At 42.1% G+C, this 26136-nt stretch overlaps 1 protein-coding gene across 2 annotated transcripts in view; it reads right to left on the bottom strand.

Moving 5' to 3' along the window:
- The window catches only part of LOC130117200 (transcriptional regulator ATRX-like), a 103133-nt gene extending 77549 nt beyond the window's left edge, over positions 1–25584 (bottom strand). For both annotated transcript variants that reach the window (XM_056285371.1, XM_056285372.1), the window contains exon 1: positions 25441–25584. In XM_056285371.1, the coding sequence (XP_056141346.1) occupies positions 25441–25460 (20 nt within the window). In that variant the 5' untranslated portion in view covers positions 25461–25584. The remainder of the gene's footprint in view (positions 1–25440) is intronic.
- Between the last annotated feature and the right edge of the window lie 552 nt (positions 25585–26136).

The following is a 26136-nucleotide window of genomic DNA, read 5'->3' as shown; positions in this document are numbered from 1 at the left end:
AGCGACTCTACTCCGAGCTCCCTCCGGAAGTCCGAGCTCCTCAACCTATCTCTAAGGCTGGGCCCAGACACCCTAGGGAGGAAACTAATTTCAGCCACTTGTATCCGCGATCTCACCCTTTCGGTCACTACCCAAAGCTCATGATCATAGGTGAGGGTTGGAACGAAGATTGACTGGTATTGTCACTTTTTTTGTTTTGTCAAAATTACCTTATCGTTGCAGGATGAAAAACCCGGGAAATATTTTCAAATCAAAACACGCTTTCAAATGCATTATCCCACAATAACATCGTTTTAATAAAAAATAAAGGTGACTAAATGTTACCTATTGCAGACAAGTTTCAACTCTCTGCAAGTTGATTTCCATACCATACTAAAATGAATAGAAACCAACGGCTACATGGAAGGCAGGAAAAGAATTGACAAATGTAGAAGTTTCTTATCAGCGTAACTTCAGCAAATACAAATGCTATACTTTACACAACAAAGCAACAGTCCAATTTTATTTTACACTTTGTGAGGATTATAGTGTGTAGATGCTGCTGTAAGGAAAGTGCAGGCACCTCCAGTTGGTAAAATTGTACTCGGGCTTGTCAGCAGCTGGTGGCATTACTCTTGCACCAAGTGCAGCGGCTGTCCCCATCTCTGAAGCTGGCTACATTTCTATTGTGGAACTTCATATCATCTGTACTGTGGCAGCTCGTATCCCTAGTCAAGTTTCGCAATAGTCATCACTGAATAATCATCCAAAATGTTTATTCAAAGAGGGTGACTGAGAAGGAGAGAGCTCTCTGTAGTATACAACACAGTTGACTCCATTGTTGTCTCTGTTACCGTGACACATGCACTAGTGTCGTGTCATGATTCATACCGTCAATTACACTACTCACCTTCCCCTCTCCACCATCCTAGCTTCACCCAAAAGTTTGCAACTTTAAAAATGAGCAGTGGGTAGAGACAGGTATTTTTCTGTCCGTTTCATAACTGTAGGGGGTTCAAGGGTGAGGGGGAACTGGGGGGGAATAGCGTGATCCTCCCACGTGCTACGTCCCGCTGGCGAAACTCCTCACTGTCAGGTGAAAAGAAGCGGCTGGCAACCCCACATGTATCGGAGGAGATGTGGTAGTCTGCACGGCTCGGAAGAGTGGAGTAATTGGCCAAGTACAATTGGGGAGAAAAGGGGGGGGGGGCGGCTCGTAATTTACGCGTGATCATGCGTGTCATGTCACTATTTACGACGTGTGATTGTCGCGTCATTTCCTTCGCAAACTTCATTGCTCTGTCCTAGAAACACACTAGCGTTCTCCAGTGCAGAATAATAGTCTAAACTTGATTTTCAATTATTGCCAACATGTCTGGTTACAGACACCGTTTCAGACGCACCATGACTACCACCAAGGCGTTGTAGTATTTACATGCGTTGGACAGCGGCCATTTTAAATTGTTTGAAAAATAGTATTAAAGTTGTTAAAATGTTAATTTTGGTGTCAGTCGTTTCTTAACAACATACTAACATATGCAATGCATTATTATCTCAATTAGGTATTCATCTTGACAACCGTGATCTTGACAAACTGTGGGCGGTCATTTTGACAGCCCATGGTCCTTCTAGTAGTTTTTAAGTTCCGGTCGTTGTTTGGGACTGTTAGTTATTTTCAGTTCTTTTTTTTTAAATTTCACGTTTTATAGGCCTTGTTACGTTGTTAGATTAGCAATATGTAAGTGTTTTCCGTTTTGCTTTTCAGGTAATATTTTCACTTTTTCAAATTTGCTATTCAAGTTCGACCATGTCTCTCTGAAGTTTAAATTGTTTAAAAATAGTATTTATTATAGTTATTAAAATTTTATTTTTGGTTTCAGTTGTTTCCTAACAGACATACTAACATATCCAATACAGTAATATCAGAATTGGGTATTTATCTTGACAGAATATAGTGTTTAAAAACCGGCCATCATTCTGACGGCCCATGGTCGTTTTAGGTAGGAGTGAAATCCTGGTCGTTTTAGGGTTAAAAGATTATGAAAGGATTCATGGCTAGCAAGCTATGGAGAAGTCATGTTTTTAAGTGGCTCCACTCTAACCTCAATTAATTTTAAGATTTACCCCTTCAACTACCATTCTTATCATTCATTCCACTCGTCACAATACAGGCAAAACACTAACCAAGTCCATAATGAACAAAGCTCAGGAAAAGAATGAGTAAACACCTGATGTTACCTGCGGGGCTAAGGGATGCTACCTCAGCAAGCTTGCATATGGAGACAAACTCCTCTACTGCAGATCTGATGAGCACAATCACCACCCTAAAGAATATTGTATAGACTAAATTCACCACCATTTTGGCCACTATTACTACCATGCAAAATACTCTGTCAACAATGACAGGGAAGATACACAACATAGAGGAGGCTGTGAACACATACAATGATAAAGTTAGCTTCGCTTGAGGCGCTCTGCAAGGCTCTCCAGGATGGATACAATGAGCAGTGCAAAAAGCTAGCAATTCTCGAATCCCATTCTAGACACCAGAACATCAGGATTATCGGGATTGCAGAAGGCAGAGAAAGGAAAAATGTCCCACCAGAAACAAAAACAGACTGGATCATTGCTACACAATATAAAAGGACACCGATCGGCCTATCGTTCTGTCCCCCATGCAGCTCTGGGCCTCTCTGGTCACGGTCTGATTCATCTTATCCCAACCTACAGGCAGAAACTAAAATCTGCAAAGCCTGTGGTTATCATAGGTGGTGATTTTAATCAGGCTAACCTCAGGGCTTTACTGCCCAAATTCCATCAGCATGTCTCCTGTCCCACTAGGGGACAAAACACCCTGGACCATCTCTATACAAACATTAAGGACTCATAAAAAGCTACTCCCTGCCTCCACCTGGAACAATCTGACCACCTCTGCCTGTTCCTGGTCCCAGCCAGCCTACAAACCCCTCATAAAACGGATCAAGCCAGCAGTAAACACAATCACTGTCTGGCCAAAAGGAGCAGTCTCTGAACTCCAGGACTGTTTTGACAACACAGACTGGAGTATTTTTGAACATTCAGCCACCCATGGCTCCCATATAGACATTAATGAACAGACATCTGCCATACTATCCTACATTAACTTTTGCACTGAGAGTATCACAACAACAAAAAATCAATTCGCACTTTTATAAACCAGAAACCCTGGACGATCAGTGAGGTCCGGCAGCTGCTGAAAGCCCGAGATGCAGTGTTCAAGTCAGGTAACTGTGAGGCCTACAGCGCAGCCAGATCCAACCTCAAAAAAGGCATCAGAACAGCCAAACATAAATATTCCCTACAAATACAGGACCACTTTCACAATAACACCGATCCCCAGCGAATGTGGCAAGGCATTCAGTCTATCACAGACTACAAAAGCTCCAATAGCGGTCCCACTGTCCATGATGCCTCCCTGCCAGACGAGCTAAATAATTTCAACGCCCACTTCGACAAGGACAATACTGACCCAGCCACAAAAATCCTCAGCCACCCAGAAAACCAGGTGCTCACTCTATAAATCGCAGAGGTCAGAGAATCACTGCGCAGAGTGAACACACGGAAGGCCGCCGGATCGGACGGCATACCGGGTTGGGTCCTCCGGGAATCTTCCGACCAGCTGGCTGAGGTCTTCACAACTATATTTAACCCCTCAATGTCCCAATCCATAGTCCCAGCATGCTTTAAGACCACCTCTATCATTCCTGTCCCCAAGAAATCAACACCCACATGTCTGAATGACTACCGACCCATAGCACTCACCCCCATTGCCATGAAGTGCTTTGAGAGACTGGTTCTGGCTCACATCAAAAACATTACCCCCCCCCCCCCCATTCGACCCACATAAGTTCGCCTACCATCCCAAAGGGTCTACGGAGGATGTCATTGCCACTGCCCTGCACTTTGCTCTGACCCACTTTGAACTTAACAACACATACATCCGGATGCTGTTTATAGATTATAGCTCTGCCTTCAACACTATCATCCCTGCCAAACTAACCATCAAACTCCTCTCCCTTGGCCTCAATCCCTCCCTCTGTAACTGGATCCTGGACTTCCTGACTGTTACGTTAGGTGACCACACCTCTTCCACTCTGTCCTTCAGCACAGGTGCCCCTCAAGGCTGTGTTCTGAGCACCCTCTTTTTCTCCCTCTTTACCCATGACTGCCTGTCAACTCACCCTTCAAATGTAATAGTTAAGTTTGGGGATGACACCACAGTCATTGGCTGTATCACCAACGACAAGACAGCCTACAGGGAAGAGATTCAGCAACTCACATCATGGTGCACTACCAACAATCTTGTTCTCAATGTGCAGAAGACAAAGGAGCTGATTGTGGACTTCAGGGGGTCTAGAAGCTGCAACCACTCCCCCACACACATCAATGGGGTGGAAGTGGAGCGTGTCTCCAGCTTTAAATTCCTTGTAGTCCACACCAGCAAGAAACTTTCATGGACATTAAACACCCAGACCCTTGTGAAAAAGGCCCAACAACGTCTGCATTTCATGAGGAGGCTAAGGAGCGCCCGTCTATCCCCCAAAATTCTCACCAACTTCTACCACTGCACCACAGGGAGCATCCTGACCAGCTGCATTTCAGTGTGGTACGGCAACTGCACATCAGTGGACCAGAAAGCTCCGCAGCGTGACATCAAGGCGGCCCAGCATATCACTGGAACCCAGCTCCCAGCCATAAAAGACATTTATCACAAATGCTGCCTTCAAAGGGGTCTCAGCATCAGCAGAGATCCCACCCACCCCAACCATGGACTGTTCAACTCCCTGCGCTCTGGGAGGCACTAAAGGAGCCTCAGAGCCCGCACTACCAGGCTCAAAAACAGCTTCTTTCCCCAAGCTGTTGCCAACCTGAACCTGGCTACCCACTGAATGTCTGTGGATATTTTTTAAATATTTTGCACTCGTGCTCTTTTTAAACTTGTTTTTTTGCTTTTGGTCTTCATCTGTGTATATCAGGGGTGTCAAACTCCAGGCCTCGAGGGCCGCAGTGTCTGCAGGTATTTGTTGCAACCTTGCACTACACCACCTGATTTAACTAATTAGCTCACCTCCTGGATCAAGGAGGGGAAGGAACTAGTTTAATCAGGTGGTGTAGTGCAAGGTTGCAACAAATACCTGCAGACACTGCGGCCCTCTAGGCCTGGAGTTTGACACCCCTGGTGTATATCTTATACTGTGTTTGTCTATGTCTGTCTTGCACTGCTTGGCAAAGCCGCAGCCCTTATTTCATTTTTAACATGTGCCTGCATATTGTTTTTAATGACAATAAATTGAATTGAACTGAAATGAAATGAAATCTGTGAGGAAATGGACCAATGAGTTAAAACTGGAGTTCCAGGCCTGCCTCAACTGCACTGACTCAAGTGTTTTTGAGGCTGCAGCTACAGACCTTGACGAGCTTACTGACACTGTGACATCTTACATCAGCTTTTGTGAGGACATGTGTCTGCCCACCAAAACCTTCTGTACCTTTAACAACAATAAGCCCTGGCTCTCAGCTAAACTCAGGCAGCTTCATCAGGCCAAAGAGGAAGTCTACAGGAGAGGGGATAGTATCTGTTATAACAAAGCCAGAAATACATTCACAAAGGAAATCAAAGTGGCAAAAAAGGTGCTACTCTGAAAAGTTTAAAAAGTTTTTCTGCCAACAACCCGTCATCACCCTGGAGCAGTTTGAAAGACATTACCAACTACAAGAGACCATCCCCCCAAAATTGCAGGGAACCATCAACTGGCTGACAACCTAAATGGGTTTTACTGCAGGTTTGAAAAGCAGACTTTCACACCCCTCACCCTCGCCAGCCACAATACACAACCAACTGCACTCCCTGCCAGCCACTCTCCCCTCCCCACCGAACCCCCACCCGCACTCAGGATCTGTGTTGACAATGTGCGCTAGCTCTTCCAGAGACAGAAGACCAATAAGGCACTGGACCCGGATGGTGTGTCACCCTCGTGTCTTTGCTGACCAGCTGGCCCCCATTTTCACACTGATCTTCCACAGAGCACTGGAGCTGTGTGAAGTCCCCTCCTGCTTCAAGAGCTCCACTACTGTGTAAGTCAATCCTTGTGTATATATCTGAAGATCGTTGTGTTGTACTGTTGTTAATCTGTTAAGTACACTGAGAGAGCCATGAAACCGGAATCAAATTCCATGTATGTGCAAACCTACATGGCCAATAAACAAGATTCTGATTCTGATTAAACATATGGGGGATTTCTTTTGTGTGTGTCCAATTATTATTAATTATTTCTAGGCTTGAGTACTTGTGATATCTAAAGGTGACGTTCAATTGAATATATATACACACACACACACACACTATATATATATATAGATATATATATATATAGATATATATATAGATATAGATATATATATCTATATATAGATATATATAGACACAAAAGACAGGAGCATAGAGTAATCAGCAGAGTAATCAGTTGGAGCAAGCCGTTTCCCACAGTCATGTAAAATAAGCGTCTAGCTACAACTATTTGTAATGCTTAAGTTAAGGCTACCACCAACGATTTTCCCAGCCCAATCAGGCTAGCTGTGTGGTTTTGCTTTAGTAAATATATGCTAGTTAGCTGAAAACTGTGTCTCACATAGATGAAGCAACATAGCCAGCGAAGTGACATTAGCCACACGTGCATACCATCAACTACAAGCTTGATCTAACAAGCCATCTAGCAACATCTACCAAGGAGCAAAGGTAAGCTAACGTTAAAACTACCATGACATTAAGCTTGCTAATGTTAGCTATCTATATAATAATAAAATACCTGCCGTGCAGTTTACATTAACATGCAACTCCAGCTGTCTTTGCCAGAAAACAATTGCCTAATTTAGCATGACCCAGAGGTCAAACTATCTGAACCAAGAAGAATGAGAGAGAACACACATTTCACTTAAGTTAATGTTGACTAACGTTAGCGTTATGAAACACTGAGCTGAGGTAATATGTGTAACGTTAATGTCAAGCAAACACGACAAGCTTGTTATTAGCTAACATGGTAAGAGATTTATATACAGATATATCGCTTTAACAATTGTATTTGTCATTAATACTTTCCTTAATTTAGTTTGATAAGGACTCACCGCAGTGCAACAACTGCGTTCGCTTGGTTGGTCGCTAGTGTGACATCAGTCACGTCACAATTAGCAGCTGCCTGCTGCCCTTCTCTCCTGTTGTCATTGCCCTATCATCATATAATATAAAAATGACAATGGCGATTTAATTTTGGTCTAATAACAGTAATAGTAATTATAACACTAGCAGCAGCAGCAGCAACAGGTACTACAACAAAAACAACAACAACAACAACATAATAATGAAAGAAATTGGTCCAGAGGGGCACTTCGGCCAATGAGGGCAAAGGGGCAGTGGCTCGAGCCACTATAGCCATAACGTCTGCATGTCTCTGAACCCAGGGTAACTTCTAAGCAACTAAAGGCCTCTCTCACATTGGCTAATGTTAATGTTCATGAGTCCACCATCAGGAGAATACTGAACAACAATGGTGTGCATGGCAGGGTTGCAAGGAGAAAGCCACTGCTCTCCAAAAAGAACATTGCCGCCGGTCTGCAGTTTGCTAAAGATCAAGTGAACAAGCCAGATGGCTATTGGAAATAAGAATTTGTGGACGGATGAGACCAAAATAGAACTTTTTGGTTTAAATGAGAAGTGTTACGTTTGGAGAAAGGAAAACACTCCATTCCAGCATAAGAACATTATCCCAGCGGCATCTGGGCCAGAACGGCTTGCTATCATTGATGGAACATTCTGAATTATACCAGTGAATTCTTAAGAAAAATGTCAGGACATCTGTCCGTGAACTGAATCTCAAGAGAACGTGGGTCATGCAGCAAGACAACGACCCTAAGCACACAAGTTGTTCTACCAAAGAATGGTTAAAGAAGAATAAAGTTAATGTTTTGGAAAGGCCAAGCCAAAGTCCTGACCTTAATCCAATCAAAATGTTGTGGAAGGACCTAAAGCGAGCAGTTCATGTAAGGAAACCCACCAACATTCCAGACTTGAAGCGGTTCTGTACGGACGAATGGGCTAAAATTCCTCCAAGCCGATGTACAGGACTGATCAACAGTTACCAGAAACGTTTAGCTGCATTTATTGCTGCACAAAGGGGGTCACAACAGATACTGAAAGCAAAGGTTCACATACTTTTGCCACTCACAGATATGTAATATTGCATCATTTTCCTCAATAAATAAATGACCAAGTATAATATTATTGTCTCATTTGTTTAATTAGGTTTTCTTTATCTACTTTTTAGGACTTGTGTGAAAATCTGATGATGTTTTAGGTCATATTTATGCAGAAATACAGAAAATTCTAAAGGGTTCACAAACTTTCAAGCACCACTGTACCTCAGCTGAGCTTTTATTGTCTTGGCTAAGCACTTACCCAGCCAGGGCTTCCCCAGAGCTAAGGCAGCTCCGAGCTTGGCAAGTGAGATTATACTCGCTCTTTATATCAGTGAAGGCAAAGTCATGGGACTGTTCATAGCAAGTTCAAGTTTGAAAAGCGGGGGAGGTAGGTTGTGCTCAAATGATCGATTAACTGATTAGTCAATCAACAGAAAATTAGTGGATTACAATTTTGGTAGTCAACTAATCGTTTCAGTCATTCATAAAGTAAACGTACTAAACATTTATCAGTTGCAGCTTCATAAATGCTAAGATTTGCTTACCTTCCTCTGATTTATATCATTATGAAATGAATAATTCTGTTTTGCTTGGCTGTTGGTCAGCCCAAGTAAAGTTTTAAGACATGTCTTTATGCATGCTCAATAATCCAGGTAAGAAAATCAAAGAAGAGGGTGTCTGCGTAGCTTAGCGGTCTATTCCATTGCCTTCCAACACGGGGATCGCCAGTTCGAATCCCCGTGTTACCTCTGGCTTGGTTGGGCGTCCCTACAGACACAATTGGCCGTGTCTGCAGGTGGGAAGCCAGATGTGAGTGTGTGTCGTAGTTGCTGCACTAGCGCCTCCTCTGGTCGGTCGGGGCGCCTGTTAGGGGTGGGGGGACTGGGGGGTATAGTGTGATCCTCCCACGTGTTAGGTCCCCCTGGCGAAACTTTTCACTGTCAGGTGAAAAGACGCGGCTGGCAACTCCACATGTATCGGAGGAGGCAGAGAAGCCATCTATGTTAAGAGGGAACAACTATCCCTGAAGCGAAGGGGGGGGAAACAAGAGTACATCCGTCGCCATCTTACAATGCTGCGATTGCAAACATTCCCAAATCCTCTGTGAATAGTACACATGGCCTTTGAAACTCTAGTTAATGGTCACACCGATATTTGCATATGAAACTGGTCGTTGGTTTCATTCATTATGCAACTGTATTCTTTACAAGGGTGGGGATACCTGCAGTCAGTTTAGACTGAAGATGTCACTTATGCCCCTTTTCCACTACATGGTACCGACTCAACTCAATTAGACTCTCTTCTGTGTCGTTTTCCATTACCGTAACAGTACCCCCTCCATGTAGTTTTTTTGGAACCTCAACAAAGGTGGTACCAGAAAAGTGGTAACAGTTACCAAAATGCTGGTACTTTCCAGTAATGGAAAACAAAAAAAGAGCGAGTCGAGTTGAGTCAAGCCGGTACCACGTAGTGGAAAAGGGGAATTAGATGAGTAACGAAATGTTTCTGTCAATAAAAGTTGTATCCTGATGAACTGATTCAACCTTCTTTGAGTTTTAAGACATCACTTTGGACTCTGGAAACTTAAAATGGGCATTCATTGGTACTTTTGACAGACTAAATGATTAATCAGAAAAATAACTCAGCAGACAATGGATTATGAAAATAATCTTTGGTTGCAGCTCTAGAAGAATGTAGTCTCTGCTTCCCAGTAATTTGGTTTGAGGTTATCAATTTTAAAGGCCAAAATTTCAGGTCAAAATTTAATGCATTTAGACAGCCATTTCCAAAGGTCTTCGGTAGACAATAGTTTGCTGCCACTGATGTATTTTTCTATATCAACAGTGGTTAAGATGAAAGAGCAAGTCGTGTTTGAATGAATCATTTTTAATTTCAATCTGAAAAGGTATATTCTGAATGCTACTGAATCATTTGTACTGAATCATTTGTATCAATTGTAATTATACTGGGGCATACACAAATACTGTAGAGCTCAACAGCTTGAATGAATCAGATGGCACGTACTGAATAATTCATACAGAATGGTACATACTGAATCAGCCTCATTGTACTGCTGCATCTGGCGATATACAAAGCTCAAAAGCTTGAATGTTTAAAACACCAGTGAACAGGCCATGTCTAAACTAGAGATGACGTTATTAATAACACTGCCATACAAAAATGTGTTCAGTATGCATTTGAAGGTTATATAGAGCCCTCAAACGCATGTATCCACTTCCATTCAAGTAGTCAGGACTAGGCCTCTCATTCACAATGTACCGTAATGATACTGTTTGCCAGTTCGTTTTACCTGTAGCCCCACATTGTAATTTAATGTTATTTTCTTCTTTCACTTACAACAGTAAAATAAGTAACAAAAAAAGAAAGAGGAATTACATCATAAGTAACTACATAAGGTGAAAGTTAGCTTCATCTAGGCTTACTAGCTAATTAGTAAGCCAGGCTTGATACCTTCTTCCCAGAGTGCAATAGCCACCATCTAAAAGCCGAGGGAGGTCTAGCTTGTGGCTATACTTAGATCAACTTGCTTGCCCTATACCTACTACCCTCCAGGCGCAGGTAGAGAACTGTGCAGAAAGGCTCAACTTGGGAAATGCCTGATCCACGCAGCCATAGCCACCTTAAAAAATAGGCCTCGCTGAACAGGCCTGAGTGTGTAGTGTTGTCTGTCATTCCATGTAGTTACTGTGAGCTGTTGTATTTCTCCTTGGGGACAGTAAAGTCTAGAGCCTAAAGTCTTTGCCTTTTTGTAGCTCAAATATTGCTAGGCTATGTTCACTCTACTTTAGCTCTGACAGGATGAACACAGTTACACTGTATTTAAGTTCTTTTTACTCACAATGGAAATCGTGGCTTTTAATAAAAAATCAAGTTCTCATTCACCACTGCTGCAACAGATGTTGAAAATAAAGGCATTTCTAGGAAATGTATTCAAAAATGCACAATTACTCCTTCTTTCGGCTTTTCCCATTTCTCAGGGGTTACCACAGCAGATTTTACAGCTTCCATCGGTACCCTGTGAGGGCACAGCACCAATGGCAGTCCTTGTCAACCCAGGCTTTGACCAATTCCATGTGTGTCAATCCGCATAAAAACCGGCCGTCAATTTGACCGCCCATGGTCGTTTTAGATAGGAGTGAAATCCTGGTCCTAAAATGACCATGGACAGTTAAAATGACCGTTGGTTTTTAAACTCTATATTCTGTCAAGATAAATACCCAATTGAGATACTAATGCATTGCATATGTTAGTATATCTATTAGGAAACGACTGATGCCAAAATTAACATTTTAGCAACAATAATACTATTTTTAAACAATTTAAACTTCAGAGAGACATTGTCGAACTTGAATAACAAAACTGAAAAGGTGAAAATATTACCTGAAAAACAAAACCGAAAACACATATTGTTAATCTAACAAACATAACAAGGCCTATAAAACGTGAAATGTAAAAAAAGAACTGAAAATAAATATTGAAACAGTCCCAAACAACAACTGGAACTTAAACTACTAGAATGACCATGGGCGGTCATTTTGACTGCCAAAGTTTGTAAACACTATAATCTGTCAAGATAAATACCCAATTGAGATATTAATGCATTACATATTGTCACCTTCTTAAAATAATGGCCTAAGTCATATTTTAAAAAAACAATAAACTGACAAATTTTGTTTCAGTTTCAGTTTATTCTATGTCTGGTTGGTACTGCTCCACCTCTCACACCAGCTCAGGCTCCTTCCCTGCCAGAATAAACTGACAAATTTTGTTTCAGTTTCAGTTTATTCTGTTTTTTGAAAAACTTGAAAAAATGACTTAGGCCATTATTTTAAGAAGGTGACGATATGTTAGTATGTCTGTTAATAAACTAACTGACACCAAAATTAACATTTGAACAACTTTAATACTATTTTTCAAACAATTTAAAATGGCCGTTGCCCATGCCTGTACATACTGCAACCTGTTGGTGGTAGTCATGGTGCATCAGTAATGGCGTCTGTAACCAGACAAATTGGCAATAATCAAAAATCCAATTTAGACTATTTCTCTGCACTGGAGAATGCTAGTTTTTTCTAGGAAAGAGTAATGAACTTCACAAAGGAAATGATGCGACCAAAACACGTCATAAATACTGACATGACATGCACAATCACATGCAAATTATGAGCGGTCATGATGACCGCCCATGGTCGTTTTAGATCTTATCATAGCTTTTTTTTGTGCAATTGATCTAAAACTCATATTGAATTTTAGGGCAATTCAGGAAGTGGCACATCTGTATCTCTTTTTTCGCAGTTATTAAACTTTGAAAATCCAAAACGGTCATAATGACCCTCTTGGTATTCTAGTGTTATGGTCACACCCATATTTGTATATGTAAATGGTCGCTGGTTTTGGTCGTTATGCAACTGTATTGTTTCTAAGGGGTGGGGATACCTGCAGTCAGTTTAGAAAGGTCCCTTAGTTGAGCGATGGAATGTATCTGTCAATAAACGCTGTATCCAGATAAACTGATTAAACCTTCTTTGACTAATCTGCCAATGTAACAGATAGCATGTGAGCCCTCTACTGGAACATTGAATGCATTACAGGAAAAGGAATGCTTGAGGACTCTAAAGGCCTTTGCACACCAAGTCCATATTTTTTGTATGTGCTTTTTTAATCTGTCATCCGATAAAAATTGTTACGCACACAAACCTTGCACATTGAGTCCGATGCGTGCTACTAGTCTATGCATTGTGAAAATCCGCAATACGAGAAAAAATGGAGTTGTCAAGCAGTGAGGATGATTTTGTGGTCCTCTCACTTCTTGAAAGAAAAAGAAAATATTGGGTCCGTCCAATCCTGAGAAGACGTCAAGAGCAGGGAGAGTTTCACCTGCTGATAAAGGAGCTGCGGAATTATCCCGATCGTTTCCAGATATATTTCAGGATGTCAGTGGTCCAGTTAGATTCGGTGCTAGCAATACTGGAACCATACATTAAAAAGAAGACCACCAATTTCCGCGATCCAATTGATCCCGAACAGTGACAGGCAGTATGTCTAAGGTAGGAAACACACACACACACACACACACACACACACACATCTGTTCGTTCATCAATTCATTTGCTATAACAATCTTTATATGATTTTAGATATCTCAGCGCTGGGGACTCATTTACCACCATCGCCAGCAGTTTCAGGTTGGGCATCAGCACCATAAGGAAGATTGTGAGGGAGACCTGTGACCAAATCTGGCTGCAACCTCAAGGACAAACACATGCCAGCTCCAACAGAGGAGATCTCGAAGTACACAGTAAGGAGGCTCAATGAGAGATGGAACTTCCTTAATTGTCTTGGAGCTCTGGATGGAAAGCATATCAGAATTGAGGTGCCTGCAAACACAGGTTCCCTTTTTTTTTTTTTTAATTATAAAGGCACCTTTTCCACTGTCCTCCTCGCCTTAGTGGATGCAGATTACCGTTTCCTTGCCATAGATGTGGGGAGCTATGGTGGGAATAGTGACGGAGGCATAGTTGCAGATTCTACGCTGGGAAGGGGCCTCCAGCTTCCCGCTGGAGCCCCCGTTTGCACCTGAATTGGGGAAGGTCAATCACGTTATTGTGGCAGATGACGCCTTTCCCATGAAGCCATACCTTCTCCGACCCTACCCTGGAAAGCCTCTTGAAGAGGACAAGCGCATCTCCAACCTCCGCCTGTCAAGAGCACGTCGCGGATCAGAAAATGCATTCAACATTCTGACCCAACGTTTCACGGTTTATAAAAGGCCAATGGAGGTGAACCCTGACCTGGCAGAAAGCATCGTAAAAGCAACCTGCATCTTATGCAACTACCTGCACCATGAAGTAGAGGGACCAGCTGGCCAGGATGACAGTTTTGACGATGCTGACAGCAGCGGGTGTCTACGGTAGATCCAGAGGCCAAGGGGCAACTGGGCATCTGCAGAGGTTCTGCGCATTTGAGATACATTTAAACAGTATTTTGTCTCACCTGCTGGCCAACTACCATGGCAGTATGACCGTGTGCGTCGCAGACTCATAGGTTAGAGATACAGCAATGCAACCATAGAAGATAGAAGATGTCAGATATTTTACATTTGTTAGAATGTTGTTCATAGGTTCAAGGGTGTAGTTAAATACATTGGCTGTTATTATTATATTTTGTAAACACAACACTGAACCAAATATTGTTATACACTCAGTTTACACATTATTTTTGCTATTGCTATTATTATATTTTATAAATACAACACTGAACCAAGAATTGTTATATACTCACAGTTTACACGTTATCATTCCTATTGTTATTGTTATATTTCGTAAATACCACACTGAACCGGATATTGTTAAACAAACATGTACATACAAAGTAAAATAACAAAAGACCAATGAACTCGTTCCGTTTTTTTCGCATTCATAAATACAAAAGAACCTGCTGCTCAGAAGAGCAGAACCTGAACCAATGCAGAGAAAAAGTGCTATATTAAAAATACATAATAATAAATTAGTAACTGACAAATAATAAATTAGTAATAACTGTATTGAAATTTGGCTACCTAACATTTAAATTGTTATGAAAAAAATATCCAAACATTGTAACGGAAAAAAAAAGATAAATATGAAAAATACGGACTCTCATAAAATATGTGTGCACATTTCCCTCTGGACAAATTTCATGCTCAGAATGTAAAAATCATGGCAGGTCGGATCCTGAGAGAACTGCGGATAGAAGACCCCCCCCAAAGGCAGCTTCATGAACTAACTGCTGCATCTTGATCTTTACGAGAGACAGTTTCTCTGGGTGAGTCTCCTTATGCTGGGGGGGCCAAGCTGGAGAGAAAGGGAGACGCCTCATCTGTCTGCTACTCCTGCCAGGCCTGGCGCTGCTGTCGCTCTGCCTCTCGCTCCTTCTCCTTCAATTTCACCCCTTGCTTCTCTCCACTGGAGGTACCTCACTAAGCTGTCTCCACACTCTGCCCACATCTTAGATTTGGCACCATGGCTACCTGAAGGGGCTCTCTCTCTGTCTCCACACTATCGCTCTCCCTCTGTTTGTGTGCTGTCCTCATCCTGTATTTCATCCTCCTCCTTGTCCTCATCACCCAGCTGAATTTTACTATCTGACCTATTGAAAGTAGTCTGTCTGAGTTATGAAACGATATTATGCGGCCATTAAATTGCACTCCGCTGTAAGCATCATCATTGCTGTTTTGCATTTCTGGATAGGCTAACGTTACCTTCTCTTTGTTGTGAAAGATTTCAGGGAGGAAATTGCTTCCATATATTTCCACTCGTTTTTCTTGCTGACCCCATCCATTTCTGTCCTGCGCCTCTCTGTTTTTGTGGACATATGTGTCCCACAGCTTACGCCACAATTTCTTCACTGCTTTGACTAACATAATACAAAAACAAGGCAAATTAGCTTAGCTGCCTATAGCACAATCACTACTGTCTCATTTTTCGTACATCTTTGTTTTGTAATCAGTACCTACCATCCCCAATTCCAAGCTGTTCTACAAGCACCTGCTACAATCTGTCTTTAAATTCTGCATCTCTATATTCTTTGCTTTCTTCGTCATAAAGTGCTTTGTGCTGGGAGACGAAGTGAATAAGTTTCTCAGATGCCATTTTGGATGACGATGTTTGCATGTATGGTGGCTCTGAGTGGTCAAACAACTCTACAGACTTTTGACGGTTGCACAAAAAAAAAAAACGCAGAAAATCGAACCTGTTCCGAAAACTTTGATGAGGAGTGAAACTTTCAGAGTCAGTGTGTAAACGTGATTGACACAACATGACCTCGGATTTATTTTTAAACGTGCAACAATTTCGGACGAAAAATATGGACTTGGTGTGCAAAGGCCTTTACTCAAAATACTCAGAAGGCTAAGAGGTTTGACTTCAGAGACTTCCTGACTCAATGCAAAAATTTAAAAAAAAAGAAAATCGTACTGGTCCAACACTACTGTGTATAGTTCAATTGGGACAGTTAGTGTGAGACGTTTTTTGTTTTTGTTTTGATTGTTTTTTTGAGGCGGGGAGCAGGGTGTTATTCATGGGCATCCAATCGACAAAAATACTTCAGGTCTGGCCCCTGCAGTTTGGAGAACAGAAATCTAGGAGGTGGCAGGGAACTGCATCATGTACTTTACTTTTTACTTTACATATTTTCACTTGCCAAATTTCATATTCATAAATGTAAATTTAGAAATTCTAAAAATTCTCTCACCACATTCAAAACAAACTTGAACATTATTTGGATACGATTAGGTCCTCTACCAATGTGAAAGGAATGAAAACTATACCTCTATACTAGAGCTGTGAGATATGACCAAAATCTCATATCATGATATAGGTCATTCATATCTCGATAATGATACATACACTATATGTAAAAAAGTATTGGGAAACACCTCTTAATCATTGAATTCAGGTGTTTCAGTGAGACCCATTGCCACAGGTGTATAAAATCAAGCAGCTAGCCATGCAGTCTGCATTTACAAACATTTGTGAAAGAATGGGTCGTTCTGAAGAGCTCAGTGAATTCAAGCGTGGTACTGTCATAGGATGCCACCTTTGCAATAAGTCAGTTCATGAAAATTCTTCCCCGCTAGATATTCCACGGTCAACTGTAAGTGGAATTATTGAAAAGTGGAAGATTTAGGATCAACAGCAACTCAGCCACGAAGTGGCAGACCATGTAAAGTCACACAGCGGGGTCAACGAGTGCTGAGGTGCATAGTGCGTAAAAGTCGCCAACGCTCTGTTGACTCAATAACTGCAGCATTCCAAACTTCCTCTGGCATTAACATCAGCACAAAAACTGTGCGCCAGGAGCTTCATGGAATGGGTTTCCATGGACGAGCAGCTGCATGCAAGCCTTACATCACCAAGCCTTACATCACCAAGCACAATGCCAAGCGTCAGATGGAGTGGTGTAAAGCACGCTGCCACTGGACTCTGGAGCAGTGGAAATGTGTTCTGTGGAGTGATGAATCACGCTTCTCTGTCTGGCAGTCTGATGGATAAGTCTGGGTTTAGCGGATGCCAGGAGAATGTTACCTGCCTGACTGCAACTATAAAGTTTGGTGGAGGAGGGATAATGACATGGGGTTGTTTTTCAGGGGTTGTGCTAGGCCCCTTCGTTCCAGTGAAGGGAAATCTTAATGCTTCAGCATACCAAGATATTTTGGACAATTCCATGCTTCCAATTTTGTGGGAACAGTTTGGGGAGGGCCCTTTTCTGTTCCAGCATGACTGTGCCCCAGTGCACAAAGCAAGGTCCATTAAGCCATGGTTGGGTGAGTTTGATGTGGAAGACATTTGACTGGCCCACACAGAGCTGACCTCAACCCCATCGAACACCTTTGGGATGAACTAGAACGAAGATTGCGAGCCAGGTCTTCTTGTCCAACATCAGTGCCTGACCTCACAAACGCTCTTCTGGATGAATGGGCAAAAAATTCCCACAGACAGACACCAAAATCTTGTGGAAAGCCTTCACAGAAGAGTGGAAGCTGTTATAGCTGCAAAGGGGGGGGACCAACTCCATATTAATGCCTATGAATTTAGAATGGGATGTCATAAAAGCTCCTGTAGGTGTAATGGCCAGGTGTCCCGATAATTTTGCACAAATAGTGTATCACGATATAGCACATTGACTGCTTACTAGAAATTAAATCCTGGTTTTCATACCATTTCCTCAAACTTAATAGTGATAAAACTCAGGTCCTTTTAGTTGGCACTAAATCTACTTTGGCCAAAACTGATAGTTTTTCTCTTACTATTGACAATTCTATAGTTCCCCCATCACCTCAGGTTAAGAGTCTGGGTGTCATCCTCGACAACACATTATCTTTTGAAGCCCACATCAACAATGTTACTCGGTCTGCATACTTACACCTACGCAATATTTATCGTCTTCGGCTGTCACTTACACCTAAAAGCACAGCCATACTCACTCACACCCTGGTTACATCCCGTATTGACTACTGTAATTCTATCCTCTTAGGTCTTCCTGTCAAGTGTCTTCATAAGCTTCAATTGGTCCAGAATTCAGCTGCCTGTATCATTACCAGAACTCCTTCCATAGATCATATCACTCCTGTTCTTCAGCAACTCCATTGGCTCCCTGCTATATACCGTATTGACTTCAAGATCCTGCTCCTTACCTTTAAGGCCCTTAATAACTTAGCTCCTTCATATCTTTCCGAACTCCTTCATAGCCGCACACCCTCCCGCACTCTCAGATCCTCTTCTGCTCTCAAACTCACACCATTGGCCCGCTTGACTGCCATGGAGACTAGAGCTTTCAGTCGTTCTGTCCCCGCCTATGGAACTCTCTCCCACAAGAAATTCACAACACTGACTCTCTTTCAGCCTTCAAATCCCATCTCAAAACATACCTTTTCAAACTGGCATATTCAGTCTGATCCACGCTTCATTGAGTTTTGTGCAGATGTTGATTTTATACTTATCTGTTGTGTTAACTTTTTATTGTCTACCCTACTTTGTTTTGATTTTACGTTGTCTGATACAGTGCTGCTTGTTTTTTTGTTTTTTTTACTGTGTTCTGTAAGGTGTCCTTGAGTGTTTTGAAAGGCGCCCACAAATAAAATGCATTATTACTATTATTATTATTAATTTCTGTAAATTCAATAAATAAATAGTTTATATAAAATGACCACATGGAAAGGTCTTATTACATTTTGAATTATGTACTTGACAAATAAAGGTACTCATATTTGATTATTTTTCTCCTTTTATTTTCAATTAAGCATGCAACAAAATATAAAATATTGTAATGATCAAAGATGACTAGACTTGCTGGCCCTTGGCTAACGGGTCAGACCCTTTAACTGACTGGTTAGCGCAGTCGCCCGTGGTGCGGGCAAGCCAGGTTTGCATCCTGGCTGCGGTGGTTCCTGGCTGCCCCCTGAATTCGATACATTGGTGTCAGAAATGGGATGGTGAGACTGTGAGGCCATCGGAAGCGCATGCACCCAGAGGTGTGAGGGAGCTGATATGCTGAAACGTGAGGACGCGCTTCCCAAAGGAGGGGGACAGTGTAATGATCATGTATGACTAGACTTGCTAGCTAATTGGCTAACAGGTCGGACCCTTTAGTTGACTGGTTGACGTAGCTGCCCGTGGTGCAGGCGACCCAGGTTCACATCCCGTCTGCCCCCTGAATTTGCTACATTGGTGTCAGAAGTGGGATGGTGAGGCCGTGAAGCCATCGGAAGCGTGTGCACCCAGAGGCGTGAGGGAGTTAGTATGCTGAAGTGTGGGGACGCACTGGCCGAAGGAGGGGGGTAGTGTAACGATTATGGATGACTAGACTCGCTAGCCCTTGGCCAACAGGTCGAACCCTTTAGTTGACTAGTTAGCGCAGTCGCCCGTGGTGCGGGCGACCCAGGATCGCCTCCTGGCTGCCCCCTGAATTCGCCACAATATTAACGTGTGAAGCTAGTGGTGTTTGAGTCTGTTGTGGGGACCGGCGTTAGGCATATTTTGCAAAGTACGGTTTTCTGGTCAGTGTCAGACTTTTCATACCCAAACCACGTCCGTACGATAGAAATAGTTCCTCTTTTAGGTACAAGCTCCTCATTATGTCCCGGCTGGTCAGAGTTCTTATGTTCGGAATTACCCCGAACAGAAGGAATTACCGACATCAGAGAACTAGCGGAGACGAAGGCCGACTGTTGCGTCGCCTCAAGTTGCCTGCATCTGGGCCAAAAAGTAGCACTTGAACACGCCGCAAAGACTACAGCCAATGGCCAACTAGTATGTACATTCAGCGCCTGCGTACGAGTAAATAACTCTACACACCAGCTGGTGGCGGTAATCTGTATTCGTCATTCAAAATTTGAAACCGAAGACCCAGGACTGCGGATATACAAACCTTAAACAAAGCAGCATTTGCTTACCATTTTCACTCAACTCTCACTCACTACAGACAGTGTACTAATATAGCTACTTCTAACTGAGAAAACGCCTGATAAAAAGTTGCAAATGGCACTAGCGTTGTCGGCCCTTGGTCGTTTAATTGTGGAAGAAAGGAAGAGGCGGCGGCAAAAAGGAAGAGGCGAAAAAATTACTTCGTTGTTTGCTTGCTTTCGTAACTTCCGTCTCTTCTCACGCACTGATTCACTAAGCTGAACAGCCAATCAGAGTGAGCAATCTCAACGACGGACACCGCCGCCAATTCAACATGCTGAATCAGCCAAAAAGCTGCCGACAGGGGTCCAACTAGTGCCAACCAGTGTTGCAGTCGAGTCACTAAACCTCGAGTCCGAGTCAAGTCTCAAGTCCCCAGTGTTCGAGTCCGAGTCCGAGTCCCCAAAGAATAGTCTGAGTTGAGTCCGAGTCAAGTCCCCATTACCTGAGTCTGAGTCCGAGTCATCAAGGTTGAGTCTGAGTCGAGTTCCAAGATGGGCTCCAGTGCTCCACTATAGCACCGTAAAAAAGCTGATATACAAATAAAAAAGGTCTACATTAAACAAAAATTACACAGCTGTCACCATTTCAAAGGGAGTTTATTTACTTTGTGACACAATAGCCAAACAAATGCACTCACAAACATGTGCACACACACCAGTGTTGTAGTCGAACCACTAAACCTCGAGTACAAGTCGAGTCTCAAGTCCCCAGTGTTCGAGTCCGCGTCCAAGTCTGAGTCATCAGTGTTCAAGTCCATGTTGAGTCACGAGTCGGACTCGAGTCCAAGTCCTGGACTCGAGTACTACAACACTGGTGCCAACGGTACGGAACACACCGCAAAAACTAGGGCTGTGTCCGAAATCACTCACTCATTCCCTACTCCCTATATAGGGGGTTCTATGTTGACGACTATATAGTGAGCTCATCGGCAAAATGAAAAAACACTTTCAGACACTACTCGGGTCATTTTCTCTGCGCCGTTAATTACATCATTGCTGTCGCACAATTAAAACATGCCAGATCAACATCAGGTGGACTGTCCATAATAAATAGTAATAATAATAATAATAATAGAATTTACTTAAGGAAAAGTACCTGACATATTAAATATATCTAACAAAGTCATTAATAATGATGAGTCAATGCATCAGCAGCATTTTAATATATTAATCACAACCCAGTTTTCTGCAAAATTAGTACTTTTACTGTAGTAATTTAAGTCAATTTAGCTGGTAATACTTTTATACTTTTACTTAAGTAGGATTTTAAATGTAGGAACTTTACTGGTAATCGAGTATTTTTACGTTGTGGTATTGATCCTTTAAATACCTAAAGGACCTGAGTACTTCTTCCAACACTGCAGGTCACAGAATCTGCATTTTTGTGAAAATAGATGATATTATACTGAGCGTATTTTCTCAAATGTATAAATACAAAGTGCTTCATGGCCGTTTGTGTTGTGATGCGCTGCTCTGCTCATATTAAACCAGTCTATGCATTAAACATTATTTTCACGCCACAATTCACGGATTTGTCTCAGGCCTGTCAACATATCATTGAAAGTTAAACCGAAAATTGCTTACATTTGTACGCCAGTTCTCTTTCCTGGCACTCTCTCTCCTCTCGTCCGTCTCCCATTTTTCTTTCAGCGCAATGCATGATGGTATATATTACTTGGTTAGTGACTGTCATTGCCCGATCCGTTACAGAAACCTGATTTGTTTTACGCATGTGTGAAAAAGCGTCTACTTCCTGTCACCGCTCTTGTTTTACAGCATTGTCGAAAAAGTGTCATCCCCTTGCCTGACATGGTTTCTTTTGCCTTCAACCGTCATTTGCAGGAATACCTCTTAAAAGGTGAAATTGCCTCCAACGTTGATCGCAAAGACCGAGTAAAATTGGAACAGGCATCTTCAATTTTAATCCTTGAAGGTAATGATAAGCAGATTTTAAAAAGAAACAAAGAAAAGGAAAAACAACGCTAGTTAGCCAGAAACGCCAGAGTTACTGAACAAATAATTGTTACATAGTTTATGTATAAGTCCATGAAGTTCTCAAAAAGGATTTAGTTTACAAATTATTATGTACTTATGGCGGTTTAAAAGAACGGGGACTTTCTGGTTAGTAACAGTTTGGTCATGTGTTAAAATACACAAATGCAATTTGTTTAAAATATAATTCTGTCCAACAGCATTTAAATGTTAACTGTATTTGTTCAACTCCTGTACCTGAGTCGGAGAAGTAGTGTACAAATGGCTTTATATTTAATGTAGTTTAATCTCAATCAGATATATAGTCATGTCTTTTACTGTGAACTGCAACTTTCTCAGCCTGTTCCTTTTTGGCTCTTAAAACAGACAACAGAGTCTTCTACACCGGCCCCAGCAGGCAGTACATGCTAGTTGTGCTGTCAGAGGGAAAGAGATCTTTCTGACAGAGTGCCACAATAACCCTGGTACTGGAAATCGCGATGGCATCAGCGGCACCAGAAACAGGGTTATTGCTGGCTACTACTGGCTCACACTGATACATGATGTTAAAGATTGGGTAATGTACTACAGAGTGACACATGCCTGTTACTTGACACATCTGCTGATTTGTTTATACTCGGATGTGATTTTTGGCTTTTTGTGACGTTGCATAAAATGAAACCGTAACACAATTTCCCAATTTGCAATTAGTGTCTTACAGGTGGAACATTTATTTGTAGGATGTGATATTGTTAAGATAACTCCTTCATTGGGCTTTCATTATGCGAGACATTTTTTTCTAAAAAAGTATTCATTTGTATTAACCTATCTTTCAGTTCAGATGTTGTCATCGCTGCCAATTGAATGATCCCATCAAGACTGTTGCACCAGTGTTACATTCCATTAAGCTACCGCTTACAATGTTTTAGCTTAGTGAAGATTAATGTGGATTAACGTGCTAGTCACAACCTTGTGTACAGGTAAAAGAAGCTTGGGAGGTGCTTGGTTTAGATTTGATTGGACCACTACCAGAAACAGCACAAAACAACATATATGTCCTTACTATGACGGACCTCTATACAAAGTGGGTGATTGTAGAGCCTCTGCAATCTAAGACAGCAACTGAGGTGTCTGCAACAATAACGTCAAAGTTGTACATGTTCGGCATGATCAGGAAAATCATCACAGACCAAGTGAAGGAGTTTGTCAACAAGGTGATGTACTCATTCACTCATTCATCTTCAACTGCTTGTCTGGGGTAGGGTCGCAGCGGCAGCAAGCTAAGTAGGGCACTCCAGACGTCCCTCTCCCCAGCAACGCCCTCCAGCTCCTCCTGGGGAATCCCAAGGCATTCCCAGGCCAGGTTGGACATGTAGTCCCTCAGTGAGTTCTGGGTCTACCCCAGGGTCTCCTCCCAGTTGGCCGTGCCTGGTAAACCTCCAAAGGAAGGCGCCCAGGAGACATCCTAATCAGATGCCCGAACCACCTCAATTGGCTCCTTTCGATGCAAAGGAGCAGCGGCTCTATTTTAAGCTCCCTCCGGATGTCCGAGCTCCTCACCCTCTCTCTAAGGCTGAGCCCAGACACCCTACAGAGGAAACTTACTTCAGCTGCCTGTATCCGCGATCTCATCCTTTCGGTCACTACCCGAAGCTCATGACCATAGGTGAGGGTTGGAATGAAGACTGACTGGTAAATTGAGAGCTTTGCCTTGTGGCTCAGCTCCCTCTTCACCACAACGGTCCAGTACAATGTCCGCGTTACTGCTGATGCTGCACCATCATGGTGATGTATTGTGAAAGTTTATTTTACAATACATCACTATAAGCATAAGCAATCATCAGCAGCTGATGATTGCTTATGGCATGAAATAGGCTTGTACTGTCCAGTTAAAGAAAGTACTTGAATCACTGCATATATAATTTCAATACTGGAATGAATAGCTAGGGTAATTTAGTTTTGGTTTTTTTTAACAATCACTTTATTCAAGTAATGTAAGCGTTTTACCAAGCCTTTTTTGTTAATGGATGACGAAATTGACTCCACATATTATTCTTTATCAAAACAGGAGAAAGGTGTTTGTTCGATAAGTAAAAGTGTAATCTTCTATTTCATTAGCGCCATGTGTTAGACGTTCTTTACAAAAATGAGGGGGGGTGTATTTACTTAATATGAAAAAAAATTATAATCTATTTCAAAATTAATAAAAACAAAGCTAACATTATTTCATTTAAATCCCAGAAACTACCGTAAATTGCTTCGATATATCGTCGAGCCGTAAATTGCTTCGACAGACGCCGACAGGAAGTAGACGCATTTCGCGCATGCCTAAAACATCGGGTTTCCGTAACAGATCGGGTACAAAATGGCGAACTCACTATATAGTGGACAATATAGTGAGCGATTTCGGACACAGCCTAGGGCCACAGCCGCTGACCGACGGCCTGACATTGGCCGAAGGCCGACCGTCGCCCTAGTGTGTCACGGCCTTTACGTTCAGTGTCCTCCATGTTTGTTTGTATTACCTTCATGCAAATTTCCTGCCTGCGTCCGTGCTGTGCAAAGAGCGGGAAGGGTCGCCCAAATGACGAAAAATATTGCCGTCAAGAGTGTGATTTGCGACACAACGAAATAAACGATAGAGCTTAACATGAAACGATAGACTTTTTCTATCATCACACGATATATATCGCCATATACCCATCTGCGGTCTCACAATATTGAATTGGTATTTGTGGCATCTTTATAATATGCATTCCCTCCCCCTGACAATGGTTTTAATAGTGTCTGTTTATGTAGGTATCTCTGCGTATAAATGTCTTTTGTAATGTTTCGTAATTGCAAAAATAAAAAAAAATCACCAAACTGGGCGGTGACTATTCAAGTAGTTTTCTCAAATTCGAGCCTTATTTTCCTTTTCCAAATGGCTTTGTGATGTAGTCACGTAATGCTGAATGTTATGGCCAGGGCTAAACTGTTCAAAATCATTTTATACACATCAGCGAGTTTCATTTTAATCACAGTTTCGGTAGAATAGCCCGTTCAGCTTAGCTACTTAGATTTGATAGCCTACGTTTTACTTTCGTATACACTGTTTAGCCAAATACTGCCAGAAATCCTAAACCAACAACGCTTCAAATAACAGGGGTTGTTTTTTTTTCGTCTTGACATTTTTGCCTGGTTTAAAATGTCACAAGTTGCTAACACTGGAGAGACAGGTATCGTTTGCTAAGGCTAGCATTAGTTGTTTAATGCCCCCCCCCCAGGTATAGCTGTTTAATTAGCAATTTATTTACCTGAGCATTTCCGCAGACATCTCCGGAGCACGGCGGTAGCATCGGGTGAATAAACGAACCCGTCCTTGACGCTTCAAGCAAAGATACAATTATTCGATGGCTTCCAACTGTACATCACCTATATAATTTGGCAAAAAATGGCGCTGAAACAACCACAGTCGACGAGAATACATTGCTTAAAGACTACAAAAGACGGGCGTCTAGGGAAGGTTTGTAGTTCTATTTGGGGAGGGTTGGCGATTTGCGCAATGCGCATGCGAGAATCGATAACTAAGCGGAAAACGAATGTTTGTAACCGTGACGAAGATTGCTTTTTACAAGACTTGTCACACCCGATATGAACATGAAGGATCGCCTTGCAAACTTGCAAATCTAGCTCGCAAAGACGCCCCGAACCATAGTGTTTTTTTTCCTTTTTCTTCTTCGTCTTTTTCCCTCTTGTTCTGCTTCTTCGTCCTCTTCGTCCTCTTCTTCTTCTTCTTCTTCTTCTTCTTCTTCTTCTTCTTCTTCTTCTTCTTCTTCTTCGTCTTCTAGAACCTGCAGTATTAGAAACTGTTGATGTTATCCTAACCCTTTAAAAGGGAATTATATTTTCGACATGTACTCAAATTTGAATGCCCATAAAATTAGAAAAACATACATCTCATTCCCTATCCCCCCAAAGCCAAAGAGGTTCACTTCAAGATAATTAATGAT

Source organism: Lampris incognitus, chromosome 8 (genome assembly GCF_029633865.1).
Source record: "Lampris incognitus isolate fLamInc1 chromosome 8, fLamInc1.hap2, whole genome shotgun sequence".
In the NCBI taxonomy this organism is placed as follows: Eukaryota; Metazoa; Chordata; class Actinopteri; order Lampriformes; family Lampridae; genus Lampris; species Lampris incognitus.
The sequence above is the reverse complement of the archived record's forward strand: the minus strand, read 5'-3'. Positions and strand labels throughout refer to the sequence as shown.